Source organism: Rhopalosiphum maidis, chromosome 1, assembly GCF_003676215.2.
Source record: "Rhopalosiphum maidis isolate BTI-1 chromosome 1, ASM367621v3, whole genome shotgun sequence".
Lineage (NCBI taxonomy): Eukaryota > Metazoa > Arthropoda > Insecta > Hemiptera > Aphididae > Rhopalosiphum > Rhopalosiphum maidis.
This window is the reverse complement of record NC_040877.1, coordinates 39175530-39196048: the sequence shown is the minus strand read 5'-3', so window position 1 is coordinate 39196048 and position 20519 is coordinate 39175530. Positions and strand designations below refer to the sequence as shown.

Sequence of the window (20519 nt, the reverse complement as noted above, 5' to 3'; positions counted from 1 at the left end):
TGAAGTCAATAATCATAAAAAAAAAAATAAGGTGAAGCGAAAAACATTTTTTAGGTTTAATATACAATATTAGTGTTTTTACCCATAAATATATTTACCAATACATCACTTGCTATACTGCAGCATTGAGCGCCTTAAGCTTTTATACACATCTATTGATTACTTTAAATACTGATATATCTAATTTCGTCCAAATTTGAACTTTAAATGTCTATATAAAACATTATGTTATGTGGTTTTAGATTTTTAGTTCAAAGAAGAAACTTTGAATTAAATTTTTTAGTTAGTTGACCGAGCCTGGCGAGCCTTACTTTTTTTTTTATCGAAAATTTCTTACGTTTATGAATAGCTCAAAACAATAAAATATTTTTAAAATGTTAACATGCATATAGATACTAATAGTTAATATTACCATTTGTTAACAATTTCAATATTTTTTTGTTTTTTTTTTAAATTATAAAAAAATAACATAATTAATTTTGTTAAAAATTGGTTTTATTGAAAAATTCCCATTTTTTTTTCTTAATTGTATTTATGTTTCTCAATTATTATTTACTAAGAAAAGTATTAGAATTGTGTTCTTTGTATTCTCCAAAGAATTTATCACTAACTATAGTTTCACTTTCCCACTTAGGAAAAGACATAGAAGTTTAAAACTGAAGAGTTTTTTTCTACTATATAAAAAGTGTCTTCAGACACATCTTGTAATGTTAATACATTTTTGTGCTTCGCTTTGAATCTAAATTATATTAACTTTATAATTTTGTAAAAAAAGTATAAATAAAATACCATTCCATATGTCTTAATTTAAAAAAAAAGTAGTAGTATGCCAGATTGCCTGCAGACAATATCTAAATATTTAGCTGTGTGACACAAACCTACTCGACAAACTCTGGATTTTTTAATACATTTATAAATAATTATAATATAAATACGATGTTATAATAGTGCTTCTTTAAACTTAACATAGTTGATAAGAATATCAAGACATAATTATTTTTAATTTTAAGTTCAATTTGCTTCAGTACTGGGTTTTAAACTTTTAATCTTTTGAATAGTAGTAAAAAAAATGGTTAAAAATAGCTCAAGGAATATTAAATTATTAAAAGCACCTGAAGATATTTATAGCCTTATAGGTAATTAATTTATAATTATATAAATTCTAACTAGAGTGACTGATTAATTATTTTACACGATATGTTTTAATAAAATTGTGATTGCAGAAATGCGACAACTGTGTGTCACACAATTATCTACTATATATGTATAATCTTGCATTATAATGGTTAGTGCAAAGTATCATATTTCGTAAATTATCAAGGAATTTGAAATGGATAGTAAGTAAATTTTGCATTTTCATATAATATTATATAGTATTATTAAAAATGTTTATTTAATATGCTGTTATACATTAAATTTAAAAAAAATAGTATAAAACGAATAATGTATAAACATTAAACTGTATAGTACTATAGTATTATATATGCAGATACCTACATGAAAACGCTTATAGGTTTAATTTTTAAAACTACCTATATATTTAATAATTAATAAATAATAATTACAACATAAGTAAAACAAAACGATGAAAAAGTTGCTACATATCATATGGATTTTAAAACATTAATTTATCCGGAAAAATCTCCGCATTTAAAACATTTGCAGTCCGCTGGTTCTTTTAGTTTTACTTCCAAAGTGGCCAATTTTTCACTCGTCAATCTTACGCCATCGGGATCGTAGCAATGTGTAAGAGCAATAATTCTCTCCCTCAAAAATGTTTCACGACAACAATAACATTCCTGAAATCATGATATTCGTATAATAAAATAATATGAATTATATTTACAACAGTTAATAATATTAAATAGACAATAAGAATTTAGTTATTTTGCTAAAAATCCGATCGGAATAATATATGTATTTTCGATTGAATTTCTAAACAAAATGTTTTTATAGATTTTTGGTGAAATTATAAAATTTAGAAATTAATAGAAGAATAGATATCATATTATAAATCTAATTTATTTACGTTTGATAAAATAGTGCAGTTGGACCGTATTATTAATTGTTCTGTGCTTTGCTAGTTTCTATTCGATAATGACAATAATATGTTGTATGTAAATAGTATGTATTATAAACATAATACATATTATAACATTTATAACTAATAATAATTTTCAATTTAGTCATATAAAATATATTTTAGATATTTTGATGTACCCGACTTTAAAGAAGGGAAAGAAGGTAACCGTAGTCCGTAAAAATGTACCTTGAAATTTAGTAAGTTAGAGTAAAATACGTGTTAAATTTGAATTTAATAATAAATTATTGCATACAAAAAATGACCTAAGCAATAATGAATAATGATTAGTAATCACCAGGTAGACAGATAACTTGATATATTTTATGATATATTTAAATTGCTATTAAAATAATTTATTTTACTATTAATCCTTAAAACGGTAAAATGAATTCATTTTTGCCGCAAATTTACATTTTAAAATATCATTATGTACATAAAAAGTAATAAATTAATAGTAAATATTTCAAATTTCCACGAATAATATTTTTAAATTTTAAATTTAAGTAAAAATATGTATATACTGCATCACATATGCTTATTATAAAATTACCTTTACAGATTGTATATTTTCAAAAATAAATGTTTAAAAAAAAAAATTAGTAAAATCGTAATTATTTGCTTAAATATCTAATTTTGTTGAAATTTGTACTTCAAATATGTATAGAATATAATTATAATAATATATATTTCAGATTTTCTTTTGGTTCTAGTATGAACTGCTTGTGAAAAATCTTGTATTTAATTATCAAGCCTTAATACCATTTCTTATGTATAAAAATTCCCGTTTTTCCATTTTTAAGCTTTTAATTTTTTAAACTAATTATTTTGAAAAGTTGATAAAGTAGGATTTTTTTTTGACTTCACCAAGTATTAACTATATACAATGTGTGTTACCAAAAACCATATTTAAAGTAGAAAATTAAAATATTATTACTGTACTGAAAAGTGACAAAACAAAACACCTTGGAGGATCACATTGGACACACGCATATAACATAATTGTAAAATCAATACATTAATTGCCCCGTTCAAAATCGTAATTAAAAGCATAAAAATATATTTTTTATTAAATTTATTAGTAATATTAACTTTTAGGAATCCACTAGGAGTAATGACACTAGGTTGTACTTGTGAATTGCACGCTCCTTCACATTTGTTCACTGCTATGTCACCATTACATGTCCTTTGAAGTCGTCCAAGCTCGTCAAACTCCTCTAAATGTAATAATCAACATTAAAGTGTTAATATAGAACTTACTGTTGCACTTTATGTTAGATTAGTTTCAAATAAAATGTTAAATTGTACCTTTAATGATATGCAATTCAGAAGGCAAAGTTTCACATTCTTCTGGGTTATCTTCTGCGAGTACGTTATTATGTACGAAAAAAATCGCGATAGAGATGATAAACAATTGAGTCGTGTACATAATTGCTAATAATTATTTAGTTAAAAATTAAAATGTAGTAAATGACAAAATGTGTTCTACGCAGACACGCAGTGTAAGTAAATATAGGTACTTACACAATATAGATGCCAATAAAGTTTATTGAAATAATCCAGATCAGTGACTGATCAGTTAATAGTGACTGTTAACGTTCACGACAAAACTGTTTATGACTTCCAAAATGTACATTAAATCTTTCACTTTAAACAAACACAAGTGTTATTGGACCAAGAGGGTGGTTTACTTATCCACAGGAGGTCTTGTAATATATATTTTTTTTTGTTGTCGAAACAAAATATACCACTAACAGATTTTATTTATAAAAGTAAATATAATTTACTAACGGAGTAAAAAAAAATATTGTTAATTATTCTTCGAATTATAAAATTTTCTAAGTATTAAAGAAATAAAATATCAATATAATAAAATAATAGTATAAAATAAAATAAAATATTAGTATAATAAATATGAATATAATATAATAACTAATAATTGTTCGTTCCTTCTCTTATGACCAATGAAATCCACTAATCACATATAGCTACAAATTAATATTTAATGGTAATTTTATTTTATTTAACTAGTATAAAAATAAATAAAGATTGAAATGTTAAACTATAAAGACAGCAAACATATAATAATAATAATAATAATATACTCTATAGTCTTTAAGTTTAAGACGTTAAGATTAAGAAAAGTTTTATTTTGTTAAATATAAAAGCTTACTATTATAATGGTTGTTAATCTTATTGTTAGATACTATAATTCGTATTACTAGCCATATTCGATATAGGTATACTGATCAACGTGACAATGTTATGTGTTGGTTTTATAATAAAATGTGTACTTTTAATTGTTATGCTTAAAAATACTTTTTAAAATAGAAAAAATGCTTCAATCTTAAAATTAGAGGAAGGTTTTTGGTAGCAAAATTATATTAGTACTTTGAGGAGGGAGTAAAGTCAATAATAAATGGGACTAACAAAAAAATAATAATAATAAAAATAGAAATAAATGGAAAAATAGGATATGCTTTTTAATTAGTTTTAAAAAATAATAGATTTTGTTTTGTTTTTATTTTAATTTAAGAAACCCTGTAGCTATTTTTAGTTTTCATCAAATATTTATGTAAGACATAAAATAATTATTTATTATTATTATAATAATAATATTATATATATATATATATATATATATATTATATTATATATTTATATATTATTTTTTTTTTTATTTACATAATTATTTACTAATCGCGATGAAATTTAAGACCGAAATATTTTTTTTTGTGCTTAATACAATATTACAGTATTTGAAATGTTATAATATTTTTGATTTAGGTGTGATAACAATTTTTTTATGGGTAAATATTAATTTATGCTTATTGTAACTAAGTTTATCAAAAAGATAGAAGTAGTCACGTTTTTTAATAGATCTGTCACGTTTAAATGTTGACGAAATTGAATATTTAAACTTTAAACTAAACAAAAATTGGATACTGCTCTGCTATAGGTATAGTAAGTATTGAGCGAGTCACAGTTATTGAAGTGTTAAATTTGAATTCAATCATAAATTATACAATGAAAAATGATTCTGAGTGAAAACATCTGTCACCCAATATCACTAAGTACAAACTTAAAGGTAAGAATATTATCAAAGAGTCTTATATATATTTTATTGGTATTATTATTTTAAAGTGAGTTATAGCTATGTGAAATATCACAATCTTTAAAATGCTCATTATGAACAGTTCATATAACTGCATATAACTCACTTTAAAGTGATAATATCAATAAAAGCATATACAAGACTTCTTGATAATACTCTTACCTTTAAGTTTCATAAAAGGTAAATGACTCTAATATTAAGCTAAGAACAAAAATGTATTTTACTGAACGCATTTTTTTATGATGTACTTTAGTAAAAGACAAAGACAACACATGTGGTTATAACATCCTTTTTGGAGGGTATATACTATCTATATAAAATATATATTTTTAATATTATAATTAATAATTTATAAGCCAATATTTATTTAATAATTATTGTTTATACCTACATATTTTTTCTATATTTGTTCAATAATCAATACTGAAAATAGTGTACAGCAATTTAATTATGTAACATTTACATTACAGCCATTTTCCAAATAATTTACCCTTAAAAAAATTCTTTAGGTATTAATTTTCATGTATTTATAGACGTATAGTATTTTACAGAATTCTTTCAATTTTTGACGCCAACAAACCGTCTAGATTTAAATGATTCTACATGTACGTGTTTTTCGGAAGCTTACAGCCGACTGAGTAATCTAATTCATAAACCATGTTTACTCCCCAGGAGGCCCATTTTCGTTAATAAATCATAAATGTCGGAAGTCTGAGCCCTTCAAAGTCGACTGCAACTCGCAAGATTATTCACAGTATGATCTTTGAGTCGTAATGTCTACCATCAACCAGGGACTTTTCAGTAAGTATAACTATGAATAATTTTAAGACTTCCAAAAATTTAATAACGCTTAAATGTTAAAAAAAATTAAAACACTGATTATTCTTAAATATATATGTTATATAAGAAAATTTTTAATACGTATTAATTTCTATTAGCTTTTTAATTGTTATTGCTATTTAATTCCAATATTAATTTATAAATAATTTTCATTACATTTTAGAATATCTGTTAGTATTGGCTATGTGCAACATGGCCTTTGCTAATAACGGCAACGGGGTGGTCGTGACTGCTAGGTCTAGCGACGACTGCCAAGTAACACCCGTCATCCATGTCTTACAGTACCCAGGATGTGTTCCTAAGCCAATACCATCGTTTGCATGCACAGGACGCTGCAGCAGCTATCTACAAGTAAATAAGCGTGCTGAACGAAACCCTTTCTAAATAATAATGATAATATGCAAATATACAATGATGTTATGTTTTTTTAACAAGGTTTCTGGGTCTAAAATATGGCAAATGGAAAGGTCTTGTATGTGCTGTCAAGAAAGTGGTGAACGAGAAGCTTCGGTATCACTCTTTTGCCCAAAAGCCAAACAAGGCGAGAAAAAATTTAGAAAGGTACATTTATCAGATAAATATATATATATATCTAATATAATATGACGTATTTGTGTGTGTGTGGAGGGGAAAGGTAAGGTATGAATTATAAATTTATTGGAGATAAGCACAACATAACAGTGCATGCATTAATTTTTACCTTGCAATATGAATGAAAAAATATATTTATATATATTATACTATATAGGTGAACAAATTGCATATATTTCATTATGCTGAAACTGATTTTAAAATTTAAAATATTTTTCTATAAAAAGCATGATTAAATAAATAGGTGAATATTTTTTTACAAGATGTAGCACTGTAGCAGGTAAAAATTAAACATCCGTATAAGTTCCTACGAGAATAAAAACAACTTAAATCGCTCTATATTTTTACGTCTAAAAGTGTATTTTACACAAAATGACAATATTTTGATTTTAAAACAAATTATCTTTTCAATTTATTCAAACTGATTAGTTAATATATTGGTGTGGTTAAAATTTATTTATTTTTGTAATTAATAAAAAAAGTTATTAATCAAATTTTTAGTAATCAACAAGTAGCTAAATTGCAGAGTTCAAAAAAATAACTTGTCCACACAATAATGAATTTTTATGTATTTATTTATGAAACCAATAGGACAATGTAATTAAAAATTAGTGTGATTTTGTACGATTTTAACAAAAATTAATTTTTTTCTGAGACAGGCCAAACGTAAACTTTACTAAATAATAATTAATAAATCACATTTTGTGGTATAATAATAACTGATAAGTATACTAATACTAAGTATAGTAATTGGCGTGACAATAATATAATATATTTATAAATTCATTATATTATATTAAATTGCAGGTTACTACAAAAGCTCCATTGGAATGCATGTGTCGCCCTTGTACGGGTATTGAAGAAAGTGCGGTAATTCCTCAAGAAATGTCTAACTATGCTGCTGATGAGCCACCAATCAATGGTCATTTTTCTAAATCTATTTAAATTATTAATCAATAAATAAAGAAAGTGTTTATATTACTTTCATTTTTATACAGTTTCCAAATTCTTTATCTACCACCCTCTTCGTATCTATAAATTATTAATATAATATTTTATATAGTCGTATAATAATATATAATATAATCGTACTATTATTGTAGTTATAGTTAAACGATAATCTCTTATACAGTTATACAATATATATACATACTATACATACACGCGTATGTCAGTTGCATTAAAATTATAAATAAATGTATTATTTATTTCAAATGCATAGGTACATTTTTATTTATTTTGAGTGGTCATAAAAGAAATATATTTATTGAGTTTCCTATAAAAATATTATTGGTCGTGCTGAGACAAACTGTATAGTGTAGTGGAATAAATGTATATCTAATAGTGCAGTTATCGTAACATTTAATATAATTGTACAATGTACATGGGTTCACAAATTATTACTTTAACGTTATTTTGATTTTTAGTTTAAGTATCACAGTACCAACAATACCAAAATTATTTCGTTTTGATATATTATTTTGCGTTATATATAGTATTTATTTTTACATTAATTTTAACTTTAAAAAACCGTTAATATAATTGACCTAAAATGTTGCTATCGAGTTCCACGAGACCATGATTATAATATGTTATATATAAATATGTATGTAGATTCCATGGCTAAATATGCCCCTGAAAATACGACACGTCTGCAGTTTTCAACTTTGCAGACAACTGAAGCAATATGGCAATATATATTTATATAACATTATAAAAAATTGATTTATTTATTTATTTATTATTGTATTCAAATTATTCAGTATCTACACAGTCATAAGAGCTTAGGTGTAATTGAATACTTTGCGAAGTTGCCGCAGTGAAAATAACAATATGGAAATTCAACTGAGTCGAACCATGAGAGAAAATCAAAAATATAATTTTACTAAAACTTTTTCTTACAATAGGACAAGTTTAAGGTGTGTATATTATATTCCGGAGAGTTAAATTTATTCCTAGATGGTTATAAACTATGTTTACTGTTATATAGTAATGTCAGTTAAAGCATGTTTAAAATCGTGTAAATTACCTAGATTGCATTTTGATTGCATCCGTTTAACCTTTCTGGTTAATAGTCATTGCATTATTATAATAAATGTTTTTAATTAATGGATACAAGTTGACATTGGCCATTGGGTATGAGAAAATGAAAAACATAAAAAGGTAGGTATGTACTATCTATGCTATTAAACTTTTATATTAAGCTCCTAAAACATTATAAGGCATCAGTACATCACTATTAAAAGATCATTTTTATTGACCAAATTGTTGTGGGATTTATTTAGGTATTTAACATTTAATTCGTAAAAACCAAATTGTAAAATAAAATTACCTATAAATTAAATATTGACAAGCTGATAACTTATGATGTTAAGGTTTCGTTTCAAAAATCCAAATGCGTTATAATTATAAATAGGTAACATACTAACATCGCAAACCCAAATACCCAATATTGCACATATTATATAATATGTAAAATATATATATAAAGTATACGTCCATCGTCCATGGTATTAGTGCATTACCAATAAAATAATACAAACTTATTAAACTTATTTTTATAAACGCAAAATTACACTTTTAACAATATTTTTAGCTCAAAATAAGCTAGGGGTGCTAAGCACCTAAGCACCCTCTGGCACCTCCGTGGACTGCATGGGCAACAATGGCGATGTTATTGTTTTAAAACATACTTTTGAATTGTATACATTTATAATTTATATAGTATATACATATGTAGGTAGGTTGTATCTCAATAATTTAATGTAACGTATAGGTGCGTTGTATATAATCGATGAATTGTCGCATTGAACATAGGTTAGGTTAGAAGTTAGAATACAATAAATGGAATGCTCACCACGTATTGTAATTATTGTAACCCAAGCTAGCATGTTAAAATGAGATGACTTGATGACGAATACATTAGGAGTATCTATTTCTATTTAAAACGCGATGGAAATGTATTATGTATTATTATCGATAGGTATAGGCCAAACTGCCAAGTAATATCTAATTGTATTTACTATTTATGCGGCTTAATAGCTAACTCATAAATGAACTACGATACATTTATTTATAATACATATTTATATTATATATATATTGATTAATTAGTAATTAAATCTCATCTGAATTCAGAAAATAAACTGCCAGCTTCATTGACAACTAGTTTATATATTATTCGTTTTAAACAGAAAACTATTCAAAGCGTAGAGTGGAGACGGTATATTATATACGTTCAATGGCGTAGTTACGGGAGGACGCAAAGGGAGTGCTTACCCCTCCAACAACCCCTGAAAATTAACTTTTAAACAAAATTTGGTAATTTAAAAAACTGTATATTAAAGTTGTATAAAAAGTTGCATAGTATTGTTTTATATTATATTATACTGTAATTGTATTATTTTATTATTTTCATTTACTGAAATGAATTACTAATTACTACCTATATCGCTATATACTTGTGTATTTGACGTTATATGAACAATTTTGAAATTTTACCCTTCCCCCAACTAAAATTCTTAGCTACGCCGCTGTACATGTTTATAAAAATATTGTGAACATACATTTTTTTATAATGAGTAAATTAACAACTTATTAAGAAATAATTTATTCAATTTTCAAGGATTTTGACCCATTTATCAAGTTATGCTATTAAAAAACACTAATAAAGCACGCAAATATAATTGTCTATAAAGAGCTCAAAATGAATTACACAATTATTTGAAAATTATACCATTTATAGAAAAAATGATAATGAATAAATACTTAGTAAACATTTTAAAGTTTAAGGCTATTCGTTTTTGAATTTTAAGAAAATAAAAAAATCACTTTTGTTGAAAACTGGTTAGCGTAAAAGATCATAATGATTTTAGAGGAATTGTAGCATATAGTTAATAAAATCCAAATGTGTACAATCACATATTCACATGCAAACATTTGTATTTTATTATAAGACACAAATACCTACGTAACCAATGCGTCAGTAAATTAATAAAATATGAAGTTTCAAATTTACATGAAATAAAAATAAAATACATAATAATTAGTAGATAAAAATATGTGCAAATTCAATGTTTTAAGTAAAGTAATAGATACATACAATATTTCAGACAATATTAAACTTGACCCGCTTTTGTTAGTGTTTTTGTAAAATAAGAACTAATATAATAACTACTTGGAGTCTTTTTATAACAAGTCATAGAATATATTATTTTCAAAACTATTTTATTGTAATACTTTATAAGACATTAATATTTCTCGTTTCTTGATATAAATAATTATTTAATTTGTATTTAATAAAAATATGTATGCAAGGTAACTATAAGATAAGAATAACAGTGTTAGGTAATTTTCCACACCACCTTTATTATTAAACGACGTACATTAACATTGTCCGTATTGTTTAATAACTTTATGAGGTATTACACGAGGCGCGTTTTTTTTATTGTGGTGTCCCCAGTAGGCCTAATCCACATCGTAAGCGAGAATGCATCATAATATGCAGAGGCATATTTAGGTAGGGGCTTTAGGTCCACTCACAACAAATGTGTGACATAGAGACATAGAATACTATAATATTTATATAACATGGTGCTCTATGGTATTAACAGTTTCACCATTGCACGGCGTAGAAGTTTTTTTTTTTACTGGGGGGGAGACGGCAAAATATGTGTTGCCCTTATCCTAAAATTCCTAAATACGCCACTGATCATATGAATGCATTCAATTAATAATAAAAAAAAAAATACAACTACTAAAACTACGTAGATACCAATAATACTATATAATTTGTTTCAATAAGGAAACCTAGGAATAAAACTACGATTTTCGCTATTCTACAAGCTACAAAAACGGATAATGTGTATAATATGTGTGTTGCCGGCCGGCGATAGTCAGTGTGTTGGATGAGTGAATGAGTGATGAGCTATTAAATTAATGTAAAGTAATAAACTACTTAAATATTATATACTACATCATTACAACTACAATATATACTAAAAATAATTTAATAAGTCTATGTACTAAATCCTTTCGACAGTTGATATTAAGATGAGCTTCTCGTTGATGCTGCCAATCTTTCTCCGGGTTGAAACGAAGCCGAGTGCTGACACATTTCCCATCAGCTTTGTGACAAATTCTTCTTCACTAATAAATATTATATAATTATATATAGTATATTGTACCTAATACGACTCTAAAAATTATAATATAATACAAACAAATCCTTTCGACAGTTGATTATCAGTTGAATTTCTTTTTGCTGGTGTCAGACATCCTCCGTGTTGAAATACAGCCGACACATTTTCCATCAACTTTGTGACAAAATCTTCTTCACTAATAAATATTATATATAGTATATTGTACCTAATACGACTCTAAAAATTATAATATAATACAAACAAATCCTTTCGACAGTTGATATTAATATGAACTTCTCGTTGATGCTGCCAATCTTCCTCCAGGTTGAAACAAAGCCGAGTACCGACACATTTCCCATCGGCTTTGTGACAAATTCTTCTTCACTAATAAATATTATATAATTATATATAGTATATTGTACCTAATACGATTCTAAAAGTTATAATATAATACAAACAAATCCTTTCGACAGGGTTGAAACGAAGCCGAGTGCCGACACATTCTCCATAGGCTCAATGACAAATTCATCGTCGGTGAGTAGTCCATGATCCATCTAAATGTTTGGTTCCTATAAAACTATAAACTAATGTGCAGATTAAATGCAATTTAAACTCATAGAAAAAACAATTTTAATATTTCAGAAATCTATTTTGGTGTTCTTTTATTTTTGAATTTAAATTAATTTTAAATTTTATATTCATAATTTATCAGTTAAAAATGTAAACAAGAACTAAGAAGATTATAGTATATTGCAGTTTAACTTTCTGTTCGGTGGCCACCTTTTAAATTCCTCACTCTTTTATTTATAAGAAAGTTAAACAGTACAATAACTATAAAAAATATAAATTTAAACATACACAAATATGAACTAGCTATGTAATAAGAAAAAAAATGGTAATTTATCAACGTATTATGAAAATAAAAAGAACACCTAAAACCGTAGTACAGTATATTATCTGAAAAAAAACCATAAAAGTTAAATATAATTTAAGTAAATATTCATAATATACTGTACTACTGTTCAAAAAATTATAGTATTAAGCAAACACAGCCTTGCGACACATTCAGATGATCTTCTTATTGATGCTGTCAATCGTCCTCCGGGTTGAAATTATACAAGGATATAGCGTAATTATTTCAGTTTTGTTGTTATTCCGATATTATGGCAAGATCTGAAATTTTTTGTTTTATTTTACTATTTACCACCCAAAGTACCAAATAGATCATATTTGCTACAAGAATTCATGACAAACAAAAAATAAACTACATAATTATAAAATCAATATACATTTTTCGCTACGTCCAGGATCTAAGGTGTACTTAACGAATTTATTTTATTCTTGGCAATTTCATCATTAATGCATGGTCGGTAACCTTTTTGAATTCTCAGGTCACATTCACAAATTAAAAACAGTTAGCAAACCAGATAAAAATAAAAATTTTATATTCTTAAATTATTTACTATGGAAAAAAATATTGTCTAGAACTTTAAAATAATAAAATATAAATAAAAAAAAAATTTCAATGTTTTAGAATTCAAAACAGGTCGTATATATAATAATCCGCCGGTTGCCGACCACTTCATTGGACTGGACGATCGGAAATAAAATATAGGTCTGTCATCGGGGTAACAGCTTGTAGAAGTCAATAAACATTTATTTTATGTATAAAAAATAAATTTATTACTACCCCAAAATTATAGGATAATTAACCTACGTAAATATCCTTCGACGCTTTTCGGATAAATTAAGCTGTGGCATATTAAAGTTCAAACGTGCACCATCACCGGAGAAACAACTAGCATATTTTTTCATTCGTCTTCTTTACGCTTCGGAATGGAATTATTGAAATATTTTATGAAAATGAGAGTACTTGTCATGTACTGAAGGCTGTTGTTTGACGACTGTTCAATAAAATTATTAGAATTGTTAATCGTCTCCTACAAATGACGACGATTTTCGTTTGCCATGGATGATAAATATTATAATAATGTTTTTTTATAGAACTCTTTGTGATTTTATAGGGTTTATTATTATATTTCAGCTGTCTTGCATACGAAACTTTTGTTATCTAATTAATTTAATACGTAAAATCACTAAAATCATAATAATTGTATATTATCCTGAATTTTTTTTTTAAATTATAATTTTATAATGGTTATTAATGATTTTATACGGTTTGGCTGAACTAAATGATTTATAATTTTAAAAATATTTAAAAGTTTAATTATTAAACTGATATTACATACTAAATAGTTAATAGATTATGATCTATTACATATATAAAGAAAGACTTACAAAATTAATAAAATTAATTTCTAAATACAAGCAGTTATTCACATTCAACTCGTTATACATAAATAGTCACATATCATTCCGTTTCGGTACAGTCCTGTTTAGGAATAATACATACCCATACTATTTTCACTGATTTTAAAATTAACCGATAAGTTCTAATTAATATGCTCAGATAATTTGTGATATAAATATATTATATATATAATAAATACATCTATTTATGGTATTATGCTAAGTTTATTTTATCCTATAAGTGTATAGTCAAAATATTTTGAAAATAATAATATTTATAAGAAATGCAATATATATATTAATATATTAATTATCAAATAACAATAGTAATTCGTTTTTAAATTACTACAAAAAACAAAAATCGGTTGAAGAAAAATAGTTATCGCAGAAATATGAAATGAATAACTAATAATGTCATAAAAATTCAAAATTCAGACAATTATAAAATATTAATGTGTCTTTTCGGAAAACTTTTTATTTTTGTTTGGGATAAAAAAAACTTATATTAGTCGGGTACTCGGCCGGTTAAAATTGAAAAATTATATTTATACAATTAATATAAATATAAATTATTATTTTATAAAATGGGTCTGGTAATATGACGATTATGTATTTTTGGTCTCACGTATTTTATGAATTGCGTGTTCGGGAATAAAATATGCATACGTATACGTCACCCGGCGGGTATAAGATTGTCCGGTTCAATAAGTATGTATTTATTTTATGTATAAAAAATTAAATTAAAGCTTCAAAAGTATAGAAAATCAAACTCACGTAAACATCGTTTTTTCTTTTACGAAACTTAGTTGTGTCATGTTTAATATCCATACGTTCAGTAACCACATCGCCGACCCAGGAACACCTTTCCTCGTCAGTCTTTACGGCGTTTCGAATTGAAGATAATGAGATATTTCATAAAAATAAGCTGAACAGAGTGGCACATGCGTGTAAAATATTATATATTTATTAAAGTACGGTTCAACGATTTATACGTCTATTATTTTTCTCCGTCAAAATTATTACAACCGTCAATCGTCTCCGACGAATAGCGAAGATTGATGATTGCCATAGATGATAGATTAATATGATAGATCCATATCCATAGATCATATACTGTATTATTATATTGTAATATTATTATTAGCCAGACATTTAAATTTATTTGGGAGTCTGCCGTTCGAGAGACTCAATTGTGTACTTATACAAATTTTATAAGCACGACAAGGCGGAGGGTGAGGTAGATTATATAGATGTTGTTCAGTATACATTGAGACTAGACTCATTCAAAGTTTCTGCCATTGGTATCGCATAAATTAGTAATTAGTAGTTGTTATCGATATTTTTCGCCCGTATTATTATTGAATGATACCAGTCTTCTCATTATTAATGTAAAAATATAATACAAAATATTATAATATTATCAATAATCAATATTAATATCGATAACCATCATAATTATTTTCAAAATAGATAAAAATATTAAATTATACTACAATTTTCATCAAACTTTTTTATTGCTTTACTACTTTTTTTTTATGGTGAGTCGCCGTCTCAAAGACCCCAGACGATCCGCTACTGCAGGTGTTAATAAGTTTATGGCATAAACAGCTTAAAACTAATCTACATAATATTTAGAATACTTCTTTCTTACTCTCTTAGTGTTAAATAATAATACATGAATTGGTGTCTTTAAATAATATTTTTGTAATAACTTAGAACAAAATAGATAACTATACCTATAATCGTTATTTTTCGTTAAAATATAAAGTTTTGTCAATATTCAAATTTGATATGTACTAACAATAGCGCCGAACACGGGTATGAACTGGTGAAAATTCCCCAGAAATATTTATGGGTAGGTGGGTGATAAACAATATTAGTTTGTTATGGAGTATGTATATAGTTAGAAATAAATATAGTACCATTCGAACGTAACCAACTAAACATTTTTTTAGTATAGGTGGGTCTAATACCAGCATTTTTTCCCTATAACATGAAATATAGATCGGCGCCACTGGACTTACGACTAACCTCTGAGACTGGGAGTGAGAATATGAATAAAGTTAAAACTTTTAAGCAATAATAATAATATAATAGTAGCTATAGTTATATAGTTATACTAAGTTATATACTACTATGTAGGGAAAGGGCGGGATCGCTATTGGACCAAATGTCCGAAAACTTACGAGTGTGAACTTTGGTGACTAAAGCTAGGTGACTATTTTTCAGACGACTTCATGGCTAATGATTCATGTACTCGGTTGCGTCTCAATGTATACAAGGCGCTAAACGTTCATAATGCATAAGCCATAAACCTATTCGGTCTATTGGTTGACATGAAGTGGTGGTCAGGTATTTTGCCCCTTGTGCATGCAATTACATTTGTGGAAGCTTCCGGTACGATCTACTCACATAAAAAGACGTAAAACTATAGTTTTTAATGGCTAAATCGTCAAAAAGTGACAAAGACCAGTAAAATTAAAAAAAATTTCACCTTTTTTTACGCGGAAACTGTTTCGGAAATATACTTGACAATAGGTGTACAGTATTGGAGTTCAAAATCAAATCCTTTACCGCAAAAACTTGCATACGAGTTTTTTTTGGCGACCTTTGCTGTTAAATATTTTGATTTTTGTGATTTTATTAATATAAAAAGATACGCAGGCGGTCCTTTGTGCACGCTATTATATTTGTGGAAGTTCAATATACAGTAATATAGTTCAATATAAAGTACCATCTACTCACGTAAAAAGATGTAAAACTAGTTTTTATCGGCGAAATCGTCAAAAAATGACGAAAAAAATTAAATATGGTTATAATTATACCATTTTAAGAATAAATAAATCAAATATTCGTTGGAAATTTTCAAAAGTAACTTGTACAGAGTACAGGTAAAGTTACTACAAACCCTTATGGACCGGTGAGTTAAAGTTATAATAAATCATACTATTTTATAATACAACATTAAAATATTAAATTATTAAATTAATATAGGTATATAGGTACTCGTGTAAAATGTAACAGGTATCTGGTGACTGGTATATGTTACAATTGTTGTATATACAGTATTACAGTGGCGGCTCATGCTATGGGGCACATGGGAACGTGCCCCACCTACAAAATTGAAAGAAAAAAGAAGAATTTATGTTAAATTAAAATTTAATTAGTATTTTTTCCATCATAATATAATTGGTAATTTTGTATATTATTATTTATTTATTACCTAAATAAAAAAATGTTATCATAACGAGCGCTTCTACGTATTATCCGTACAAAATAATATGTTCAATATACTATGTACCTTCATGTTACACAGATATTGGGCGGCGAGCACAATTTCGTTGAGCCCCTAGGCCCGTTCAACAGTACTAGATTTCCTTTACTACACGAATTAATATGGCGTTGCGGGACACCACGATTGAAGATATGCACGAGTGCATAAGGTATAAGGTCTATGAAATATACTGATATTAGAACGACGGTTACCGGTGATAACGTAGATTTGATAATGTTGACATGTAGTTTAGTGTACAAAATACAAATACCAAATATTGCAAGTATATAGGCAATAGTCAACAGGATTGAGGACACTGGGCAGGACTACAGAACTTAACTATTATTAAGTTTATAACGTTTTAGTTTGTTTTATACTTTTTTGTTTCTAAAAAAAATATTTTGTAATATATAAATTGACATAAAAGCACTACAATTTTAAAACATGGTTGATAGTAAATATTACACTACAATTTTATCTCAAACATTTTCTCCTTGTGGGAATTATTTGATTACGGGTAATAATTATGGAATATTAACAGTTTACAAGTAAGTTAAACAACTAAATTATTAAATGATATTTAAAAATTAAATATCAAAACATAAATGTTTATTAATATTTTGTTTTTTATTTTTAGTTTAAAAAATGAATTGCAGTCAGGAGTTGACTTCAAAGATCAAAATTTATCAGCCGGTGGTCGTTCTTATGAATTTGTGATGATACGTAAAATGCAAATAAACAGCATGGAATCGAGTGAAAAATTTTTGATAATTGGTGGCGTTGGTCTTATTGTTGGAGTGGATTGGGAAACTATCATTGATAATAATTTTGGTGAAAACTCAAAAATTGAACCCCTCAGTATTAGTTGGAGTATTAATATTCCATCACCCAAGTAAAGACGACATATAAATAATACTTAGTTCTGTTTTGATTGAAGCTTTTGCTTGAAACATTTTAGAACTGTACACACTAAAATAGTATATAGTTAAAAAATATTTGCTTAAAGCTTTGTTTCTCACTATTTAAATATAATAGTTTTAATTATTGTCTGTACATTTTTAGGGATTCAATGTTAACTATAGATGTAAATTGTTTAATATTAAACAAAGAGGATAATGTCTTATATGCAGGTTGTGGTGACAACGCTGTTTATGCATTTAATTTAGAATGTGGTGATGTTATGCAGAAATTTGAAGGGCACAGTGATTTTATTCATTCCATCGATAAATTGTAATACTAAATTATTTTGTTTTATACAATATGCAACTTATAACTATAACATTTAATTCTAGAGATGATACAATCGTCTCAGCTAGTGAAGATGGATCTGTCTTGTTTTGGGATGTTCGTTCTAAGGAATATTTATCAAAAATAATTCCTAGCAATAATCCAGAAATTAAACGTCCTAATCTAGGAAACTGGGTTGGATCTGTTACAATTACTAATGACTGGATGGTAAAATAACAGTATTTATAATTTTTTTATTTCTTACAACTTAATTTGAATTTAATTAGTTGTGTGGTGGTGGAACTAAACTGTCATTATGGAATCGATCAATGGCTGCTCCTATGACCGTTTACAATTGTGTTGAAGATTCCGGAATACATGTTACTAAACTTATGGATGAAACATTGTATGCTGGAGGATGCTCAAAATATTTCTATCAGTTATCATTTACAGATGAAATTTTGTGTAAAATTGAAACTAGTCCAGTGACTGTTTTCAGTTGTGTTAACCAAGAAAATCCATTCAAAGTGAGTTTTAAAAAAAAATTATTATCGTTTTATTTGGACAATACAATTGAGAAAACAAGTTTGGTAATTTAATTAATTTAATAATCTATTGCTATGTAATACATTTTTATGATAAAAACAATGAGAATATTATCAGTTAGCATTTCAACTACATGCTTATTAGTATAACTGTATATCAAGTATCAATAAGTACAAATATATCAAAATAATGAAATGTTATACTCTTATAGATTATAAATTATGATAAATAATTTAATTAACCTTTTTATTTTAATTTATATGAGTTTATTTATTCTAATAAGTTTATTATAAAATAAGTAAACATTAAATTTAAATTTATACTTAAAATACATTACATATACTATTGAAATTCTGAAAATGTACTTACAGTCGTTGCCAGATAAATTGAGGTGGTGGTGTTTTTTAATAAGTGTATGTCAAACTAGTCACTGTATGTTATTATTTTATTTTCATTATTATTATTAATTAATACAATTTTTATTTTTTTATTATAAAATAAAAGAATATTATCAGAATATTTGATTTTAAATTAATAAAGTAAAATCATTTTTAAAATGTTTTACGACTAATGTTGATATATTTTTGGTAATAATATTAGAGTATGGACAAAACCCTGATTTTTTGTTATCGCGTTGCTGCCGTCTTAATTTATCTGGCAACGACTGTACATTTCTAAATTTATTCATATTTTATTATCAACTTTTTTAACTAAACTTGTATGTTTGTTTATTATTTCAGGTAACATGTCTTGCAGGTTCCAGCTATAAAATAGATATTTGTACCAATTTAAATTATAAAATGATTACACTTGGAATCTAGGACAAATATTAGTTTTTATTCCAAAAATATTAAATTCTGAAAAAAATGTCTCAATGTGAAAAATGTATTTCAACATTAAAATAATCATAATATTTAGTATTTACTGTTTTCACACTTTATGTATCTACTTATTTAATATATTTAAGTTAAAATAGATATAAAATCTTTGATATATGTTTATTTTATGAATATATTAATTTATATATATATGTATATATTGCTATGTTGGTATAATACATTAAAATGTATCCATTTTATAATTTAATTTGTACTATTTTTTTTTTCATTAAAAAGATCAACAATTAATTAAATGTATTTATTATAACAGTATTAGATTATTAATTATAATTGTGTGTAGGTAATATAATATGTTTACATAAATATTATATTATATTCCTCTACTAAGTATTGCACATGAAGTTAAAATTCTGAATAAACATTTATGACATACAAACAAAATAAGTTCCTATCAAATAAAATTAATTAATAATAAGTAAGTTATTACTATTTAATTTGTAATGTGTAAAGTACATTTTACATGTCTTAATTATACAAATTAGTCACATACATTATT

At 25.9% G+C, this 20519-nt stretch overlaps 3 protein-coding genes across 4 annotated transcripts; 2 read left to right on the top strand and 1 right to left on the bottom strand.

The window, feature by feature from the left end:
* Positions 1-1472: 1472 nt before the first annotated feature.
* On the bottom strand, positions 1473-3693 carry LOC113555037 (partner of bursicon). Of its 2 annotated transcripts, XM_026959329.1 has the most exons (4): positions 3605-3693; positions 3389-3514; positions 3173-3297; positions 1474-1799 (listed from the first exon to the last, which is right to left on the bottom strand). In XM_026959329.1, the coding sequence occupies exons 2-4, from the start codon at positions 3507-3509 to the stop codon at positions 1629-1631; spliced, it is 417 nt and encodes a 138-aa protein (XP_026815130.1). In that variant the 5' UTR covers positions 3510-3514; positions 3605-3693; the 3' UTR covers positions 1474-1628. The 2 variants fall into 2 exon arrangements, with proteins under 2 accessions (XP_026815139.1, XP_026815130.1); XM_026959338.1 differs by having other exon boundaries at positions 1473-1799; positions 3389-3678.
* A 2213-nt stretch (positions 3694-5906) lies between these two features.
* Positions 5907-7619, top strand: LOC113555030 (bursicon). The gene is made up of 4 exons (XM_026959316.1): positions 5907-5996; positions 6199-6386; positions 6471-6596; positions 7434-7619. The coding sequence occupies exons 1-4, from the start codon at positions 5969-5971 to the stop codon at positions 7569-7571; spliced, it is 480 nt and encodes a 159-aa protein (XP_026815117.1). The 5' UTR covers positions 5907-5968; the 3' UTR covers positions 7572-7619.
* Positions 7620-17576: 9957 nt separating this feature from the next.
* Positions 17577-20003, top strand: LOC113548993 (THO complex subunit 6). The gene is made up of 6 exons (XM_026950118.1): positions 17577-17899; positions 17989-18243; positions 18414-18581; positions 18644-18806; positions 18866-19105; positions 19865-20003. The coding sequence occupies exons 1-6, from the start codon at positions 17796-17798 to the stop codon at positions 19943-19945; spliced, it is 1011 nt and encodes a 336-aa protein (XP_026805919.1). The 5' UTR covers positions 17577-17795; the 3' UTR covers positions 19946-20003.
* The last annotated feature ends 516 nt before the right edge of the window (positions 20004-20519 follow it).

Bases quoted from the DNA above. Each gene is read 5' to 3' on its own strand.
- LOC113555037 (XM_026959329.1), bottom strand. From the start codon at position 3,509: ATGTACACGACTCAATTGTTTATCATCTCTATCGCGATTTTTTTCGTA. The intron at 3,298-3,388 runs GTACAATTTAAC...TATTACATTTAG, and splicing joins TGAATTGCATATCATTAAAG to AGGAGTTTGACGAGCTTGGA. The intron at 1,800-3,172 runs GTTAATATTACT...TCATGATTTCAG, and splicing joins CTCCTAGTGGATTCCTAAAA to GAATGTTATTGTTGTCGTGA.
- LOC113555030 (XM_026959316.1), top strand. From the start codon at position 5,969: ATGTCTACCATCAACCAGGGACTTTTCA. The intron at 5,997-6,198 runs GTAAGTATAACT...ATTACATTTTAG, and splicing joins CATCAACCAGGGACTTTTCA to AATATCTGTTAGTATTGGCT. The intron at 6,597-7,433 runs GTACATTTATCA...ATTAAATTGCAG, and splicing joins GCGAGAAAAAATTTAGAAAG to GTTACTACAAAAGCTCCATT.
- LOC113548993 (XM_026950118.1), top strand. From the start codon at position 17,796: ATGGTTGATAGTAAATATTACACTACAATTTTATCTCAAACATTTTCT. The intron at 17,900-17,988 runs GTAAGTTAAACA...TTTTATTTTTAG, and splicing joins GGAATATTAACAGTTTACAA to TTTAAAAAATGAATTGCAGT. The intron at 18,244-18,413 runs GTAAAGACGACA...GTACATTTTTAG, and splicing joins ATTAATATTCCATCACCCAA to GGATTCAATGTTAACTATAG.